This window comes from Arachis duranensis, chromosome 2 (genome assembly GCF_000817695.3).
Source record: "Arachis duranensis cultivar V14167 chromosome 2, aradu.V14167.gnm2.J7QH, whole genome shotgun sequence".
Lineage (NCBI taxonomy): Eukaryota > Viridiplantae > Streptophyta > Magnoliopsida > Fabales > Fabaceae > Arachis > Arachis duranensis.
This window is the reverse complement of record NC_029773.3, coordinates 27,372,362-27,379,551: the sequence shown is the minus strand read 5'-3', so window position 1 is coordinate 27,379,551 and position 7,190 is coordinate 27,372,362. Positions and strand designations below refer to the sequence as shown.

At 36.6% G+C, this 7,190-nt stretch overlaps 1 protein-coding gene across 1 annotated transcript; it reads right to left on the bottom strand.

Moving 5' to 3' along the window:
* Positions 1–2,204: 2,204 nt before the first annotated feature.
* Positions 2,205–6,961, bottom strand: LOC107474100 (RAN GTPase-activating protein 1). Its single transcript, XM_016093687.3, has 3 exons — positions 6,856–6,961; positions 5,710–6,134; positions 2,205–4,047 (listed from the first exon to the last, which is right to left on the bottom strand). The coding sequence occupies exon 3, from the start codon at positions 4,035–4,037 to the stop codon at positions 2,436–2,438; it is 1,602 nt and encodes a 533-aa protein (XP_015949173.1). The 5' UTR covers positions 4,038–4,047; positions 5,710–6,134; positions 6,856–6,961; the 3' UTR covers positions 2,205–2,435.
* Between the last annotated feature and the right edge of the window lie 229 nt (positions 6,962–7,190).

The following is a 7,190-nucleotide window of genomic DNA, read 5'->3' as shown; positions in this document are numbered from 1 at the left end:
CTATAGCGTAAGGATTAGTGTGGTAGGGTGTTACATTATAGTATCAAAGCAGTTCGTTCCCATAGAGACTAGGGAATGGATTGGCTATACTTCTGAGCATACTATGGATTGTGTTTATATGCTCTTTAGGATACCTGACTAATAAATATAGCATAATTGTTCATGAGCATGCTTTTGGAACTTTGAAGTACTAGACTTGAGATATTAAGACTGATCACCTTGATATGAATTGTTTGTTGTGAACAGAACCCGAATGGCGTCTCGTGGACGTAGACGAAGAGGAAATGAGAGACACAGACTGACGAGTAATCCGGTTGACTTCATACCTGCTTTGGAGATTATGGCTGCTGCGATGCAAACTACAACTGAGATGCTGTGGCAACAGGCAAGAAATGGGAACAATAATGGGGCAAATGGACCCAACGGAGGGCCGATGACCTTGGCCGCATTTTTCAAGGTGAATCCACCAACCTTCAGGGGTACGACCAACCCAGCTGAGGCTGATAACTGGTTCCAAGCGATGAAAAGGGCGTTGCAAGCTCAACAAGTGCCAGAAGATTAGTATGTGGAGTTCACCACGTATCAGTTGAAAGGAGAAGCCCAATTCTAGTGGCAGGGAGCTTGTCGTTTACTGCAACAAGGCGATGCTGTGATCACTTAGAATGCCTTTCGAGTGGAGTTCTATAAGAAGTATTTTCCAAACTCGGTTAAGGTGGCAAAGGAGTTAGAGCAGTTGCACTTGAAGCAAGGTTCTATGATATGATGGTGGTAGAGTACAATAACAAGTTTGAGGAGCTATGTCGATTCTCTAGAGTTCACTACAAGAATTTGACAAATTAGCGACGGACTTTTGCGAGAAATATTTTTTGTCACTAATCCGTCACTAACTAGCGAGGTTTCGCTAATTTGTCACATTATTTAGCGAGTGACAATGTTCTAGCAAATCAGTCACTTAGGGGTTCAATCGAATAAAAGTAAAATAACGAGGAATATTGTTGTCACTATTCCGTCGCAAGTGTTTGATATACGATTAGTGAAAAGCAATTCATACACTAGTTCGTCGCTAAATAAATTGTGCGAAAAAATTAATTAGTGAGGAACAATGTTCCTGTGAATAACTTTCTATTAGTAGTAACTATTCTGAGAAAGGGTGTGTGTCGTGCCATTCGCAGGGATTGTTCCAAACAGGCCAGTACTGATTCCGGGGTCAGGACTGCAATTAACCAACATAGCTCATGTTAGGGACTTGTCTTCAATGCTTTCTCTAAGCTGTTGAGAAACCAGAAGCTGCAAAGAACAGCATCTTCAACTGTGTAGATGGAATGGCAAAACTGTGTTCTCAAGCTGCAGGACGCCCAGTGAACATTGTCCATTATGATCCAAAAGTTGTTGGTGTTGATGCAAAGAAAGTTTTCCCTTTTCGCAACATGGTAAAATTACTATTAACTTGCACCTTTGTGATCTAACTTTACTAATATCACAGATTATTGAAGTGTTCATAAGTTTATAACAAGAGATTGTTGTTCTAGCATCTTGTTAATCGGTTTACTTGATTCATTTTGTCAAAAAGAATATATATCTTTTGAAGGATTATTTTATCATTTGCATGTTTTGAAGTTTTTGTCAAAATCTTTATCTTCCAGAATGCAAAATGGTTATTTACTCTATGTTGCTGAGTATCCTCGCAATAGATGAACACTTTTAATGTATATTTCTTAGACACTCAACTATACAAACCTGATAAATTTTATATGAAGTTATGTATTTTTTCCTCATTGAACTTATGCATTTATTATGCAGCACTCCTATGCTGAACCAAGAGCAGCCCAAAGAGAGGTTTGAGGAGTATGTAAAGATTGGGAGAGACAAGAAAGTTCCAGTACTTGCGTGATCCTTATATAGTTTCTGTCTTTTTTATTAAAAAAAAATAATGTATAAACATTGATTGGATAAAGTGTATTACAGAAGAAAGTTACTTCTCTCCCTATTTAGAATAAGAATCTATGAATGGTCTACACCCGCAACAAAGATCAATTTCTTTACTATGAAAATTGATAAAACCAAAACAATCTCAAATCTCAAACATAGTTGCCATTTGCCAATAAAGGGAATGTCTAGCATACTTTGAGAAATTCTTTCTACTACATCGCATTAAGTAAAATAAAGGAAAAGATATAAATAAAAATAGATAATAAAGGAGCAAATATTACGTATTTTAGATTCTGGTAGATTAATCTGATGATCTGGTCTATAGCTCTAGGATAAAAGGAAGAGAATAGATCAACCAACCAAAGATAACCAACAGCCATAGAAAAACATAATTGACCCTAAATGATTCTAAAGCTAACATGGAATTCAGAAGTCTAACATACAATAGATGATGACTACAAATCAATTTAATATAAAAGTTGGATGTCTATGTCCTATAAATCTTCCTAAATCTCAAGGCTCTTCAGTTTTGATTCCAATTCATCGCGATCAGCATCTTCTTCAGCCTCCTCATCAATGTCTTCTCCTTCAGGATCATTCTCATCCAAAGGACCCAGCATATCAGGTAAACTTTTAAATATATCCTTCAACTCCTCTATCCCTTCATCAGATATGAAGTTAGCATTAATGTTTAGCAACTTAAATCTAGGTTTTTTCACAACAGCTTTAGCCAAAACCGTAGCTCCGGACCTAGTAATTGAATTTGTACTCAAATCAACCTCAAGTAACTGGTCATGACCCTCTTCCAATGCCTTGCTGATCAAAATTGCACCTTCATCCTTCAGTTCATTCTCAGACAAATTCAACTTGGCAAGGAACTGTTTTGATGATATACATTCAGCTAAAGAAGCAGCAACATTTGTAGTAATGTCATTTCCAGCCATATCCAATACTTCCAGCGATGGTGCAGATTCCTTCAATGCATTTGCAAGGGCTTCTGCACCATCATCCTCCAAGTTCAAATAACTAAGGTATATCTCCGTCAGATCAACAAATCCAAGTACAGCTTTACTCAGGGCGACTCCAGCTTCCACACCAAACATGTTGTCACGCAAGTCAAGCTTCTTCAAGTGTTTACAAGTTCCGAGTGCCTCAGCTAGGACAACACCACCATCAGAACCTACCCTGGTAGATGAACACCGAAAATCTTCCAAAGCTGCAGATCGTTTCACAATTTCAGAAATAGCAATTGCCCCTTCATCTCCAGTCATGTTATTATGAAAATGAAGAACCTTGAGCTTCTCGGTTGAAGGAATTAATTCAGATACTGCTTTTGCAGCTTCCTCTGATATACCATCATTCATTAAATAAAGCTCCTCCAAGTTATTTTGTGATTTTAGGAGGGACCGAAATGCTCTAACTCCCTTTTCACCCATGGCATTATTTGACAGGTTAAGGTACCTTAAAACACAACCTTCCAGTGCAGAGGAGAATATAGTCATCACTTCAAGAGCTTCTGCTTCCGGCCTGCCAGCAATAAAATCCGACAGGTCCACTTCCTTCAATTGATTCTTAATTGACAGTAGGATGGGTTCAGCAACTTGAGCAGCTTCCAAGCCAAAACTTCTGTTGCTGAAACATATCTTAGTATAAGAGTTTGGTGCCCTCAATGGCTCCAACAGTTCTGTAGCCTCTTCTGCATCAATGAAGGCTCTGCGACCACCAGATATGTCAAAAACAGTTTCACCGGTTACAGTAACCTTTTCAGATACCAATACTCCGTCCTCCTTCACTCTCGGACCTCTTTTCAAAACGTCCAACATGAGCTTACTCGATTCCTTGGCATAAATTTGCACTGCAAAACTCCCATCACCATCAGGCTCCTTCTCAAAGTGCTGGGTTGCAGTCGTGAAAGCAATTTCTTCAATTTGCTTAGCATCCTCCTCGGCCTCTTCTTTGCTAAGCAGCCCATACTTTCTAGAGAAAATGGATGGGGTTGTAAGGTTCTTGGTCATTCGTTCAGCAAGCATTAGCCTAGTACCCTGGCTAGGGGGCCATAACTTGATTGAAAGTGGGCGATGTTGGTATGTCTGTGCTGTGGAATCCATATCAACCAACCTGGAAACACATGCAATAACCACATTTAAAAGGACAAATCTATACACTTCAATAGTAGTGTAGTACTAGAAAACAATGAGATATAAAATTACTCATGGAAAATAACAACAAATTTCATATAATTATTCCTACTCTATAGACACAGATCCTAGTTTGGTATATCTACCACAACAACAAATAGCATTTAAATTTGCAACAAGCAATAGACAACAAAAGCATACCATTCAATAAGTCATGAGCAGAGTAATGATGTCCAAAGAATAAAGTAGTACAATTATGTAATACTTTTTTTCTCATGAGAAACAATCAACAATCAATATAAACCTAATCAACCATGAAATTTAGATTCTTCCAAAGAACCATCGTATAGTATGTTATATTGTGGTAAAATGATATTAATCATCACATAGTTTTGTCGAGGAAATCATGATGTTTGTAAGTTTTGTCAGTAACTGCAACCTAGACTCATACAAAATCAAAGAACCATAGTATGCATATTAATATTAAGATTAGGATATACACATTGTTGCAAGGATGAGATATAATACCAATGACCAATTTAAGTTTTTTTTCAAAGGAAGAACAAAAATCCAACTTAGAAGTCAATAATTCCAATACAAAATTCAAAAGCTATTTAACATGAATTCATGAGATGTCACAGAACTTAAAAGGTATGGATCGGTTGATTTAGAATCAGACATAAAAAAAAAAAGAATAAATAACCAATAAAGGCCATGTTAAGATTTTTAAATCTTTTACTTTAGCAAATGCAAAACAAATATATTGAGAATCTAAACGTTGTATCATTTCCATAAAAAAATTAAAAAAATAAATAAAATCAATTTGCAACCATAACTCTCATAGTTGTCAAAACCAACCCAGTGATCGAAACGGTTAGGGCATCGGGCTACTAGGTCACTAGGTCTATGGGTTGAGCCGGTTGACCCGGTGTTATTTAAATAAAAATATAAAATAGTAAAAAACTTAAAATTAAAATTTGAAATATATGTCTTCACACACATTTTAACAACAATCAAGTCTCAAATTCTAAAAACAACTAATACAAAAATAGACATAAAATTAGTCAGTACTACTACAATAGTATCTTAATTTGACATAATAAGAATATCAATCTATAAACTATGTCCAAGGAGTAATTTCAAACTCTAGGTATGTATCTTCATCTTACAAATGTGTTCATCCTTGTTCTTGGGACAATGGTGTTTCTGATGGCGTATGTGATGATGCCTTCTTAAAATCCCATAAAAGAGAAAAATTCAATCAAGTAACTAACAGCAAAACCAATCAGCATCATCACAGCAGCAACAATCAACAATCAACAAAACCACTGCATATGTATAATCAGAAAAACCAATTCAACAATCAACACAATCATTAATAATTAGCAAAACAATTCATAAACCAATTCAACACTCAGCAAAATCACTGCATATTCATAGTCAACAAAACCAATTCATAAACCAATTCAACAATAAAATTAACATTAACATTTCAACCAATTCAACATTTCAAGTTCAACCACTGCTATATTCTAATCAGATACATAAATCAATCAACAACAAAATTAACAGAAATAACATCAATGAATCAACTATTAAAAATTAGTATAGAATATTAGAATAACTTAAAAAATAAACTTACCTGCTGACTGTTGTTGCAGAGGCAGAATCGAGCAGTGCAGGCAGACGAGCAGTGCAGGCAGCAACACCCACGGACGACGAGCAGCAACACCCACGCAAAGCTCGAGCACTCACTGGCGGAGGGAGGCGCGGCAAGACGCTAGCAGCTGAGGCGAGCAGAGATGGAGGACAGGGGCGATTTTCGCGAGCAAACGAGGCGTTGGGTTGGGTGCAGTGATGACGGACGACGACGACACGCGGCAGGAAGCACAGATCGAGGCCTCGAGCACTCACCGGCGGAGGCGCGGCGAGACGCCAGCAGCCGAGCACAGATGGAAGAGAGCGTGCGTTGGCGGTGAACGGAGATGGGCCAAGCCGCTGAGGTGAGCTCTGATGATGTGGTGGTGTCTGTGGGCGAGCAGTGAGCTCCCAGCCGTTTGTGAGATACTGAAAGTGAGATAGATTCGGGTGTTGGGGGTGAGCTTCAGAACTAGGGTTTTGTTTTTAAATGTCGAACGTCGTTCTGGGGCGGGGAATTTAAAAAAAAATTCTGAATTGGTCCAGATTTTTTAAATCCGTCGGTTCACTGGTTTTAGTAAAACCCGGATGAATCCAATCCGTTCTTATCTAGTTTTGCTATTTATTAGGTCCAATGACCAATTCGAACAGGTCTAGAGACCGGGTCGTCAGTTTTCTGATCCGACCAACAGGGTCGGTCTGATTTTTTTCAACTATCATGATTATGTTCAGAAGTAAACTTCACAAATAAATAAAATATTATTTTTGCACGGAAATAGTGTCACTCACTCATTTGAACGGAAAAATATTAGTAATAAAAACATGATATTCAAAACAAAGATCGAATTGCTGGAAAACTAAAAGACACAGACTACATCCATAGCATCCACATCAAATTATAAACCCAAGTGTGTGAAAATAATCTTATCTAAAAACATATCCACCGATCCAATCACTGCTTCATTTTCCAAAAACTTTCTGGGAAACTAAAATAGGCCAATTACTCATCACGCTAAGTAGGAAAAACAGCTAAATTTTTCTTTTTAAAGAAAACAATTGAAAATTAAAAGCAAATCAAAGCCCTAGAAAAAGAGAAGACATTTTCCAGAAGAGTGAATGAGTACATAATCAAAGGCTATGAGTTCAGTACCTGAGAAAATGCGATTACCAAACTTGGACAGCGGAAAAACCCTAGATAGAGAATGAATGATAAGAGAGAGAGGAACCGTGGAAAAGAGTTTTGAATTTGAATTTGGTTTTCTGTTTTTTATTGTCAATTTGTGAAGTTCTATAGTTTTTATATTTATTTACTGAGTTATTTAATTAGATTAAGAATTTAATTTTTATATTGTATAAAAAAATGTACAATAAGTCAATAAGTTAATTATGTATTATTATATAATTGATTTTAAATTTATTTTTTAAAATTTAAATATATAAATTTAATTAAATAATTAAATAATTTTTTATATTATCAATTTATTA

Bases quoted from the DNA above. Each gene is read 5' to 3' on its own strand.
- LOC107474100 (XM_016093687.3), bottom strand. From the start codon at position 4,037: ATGGATTCCACAGCACAGACATACCAACATCGCCCACTTTCAATCAAG.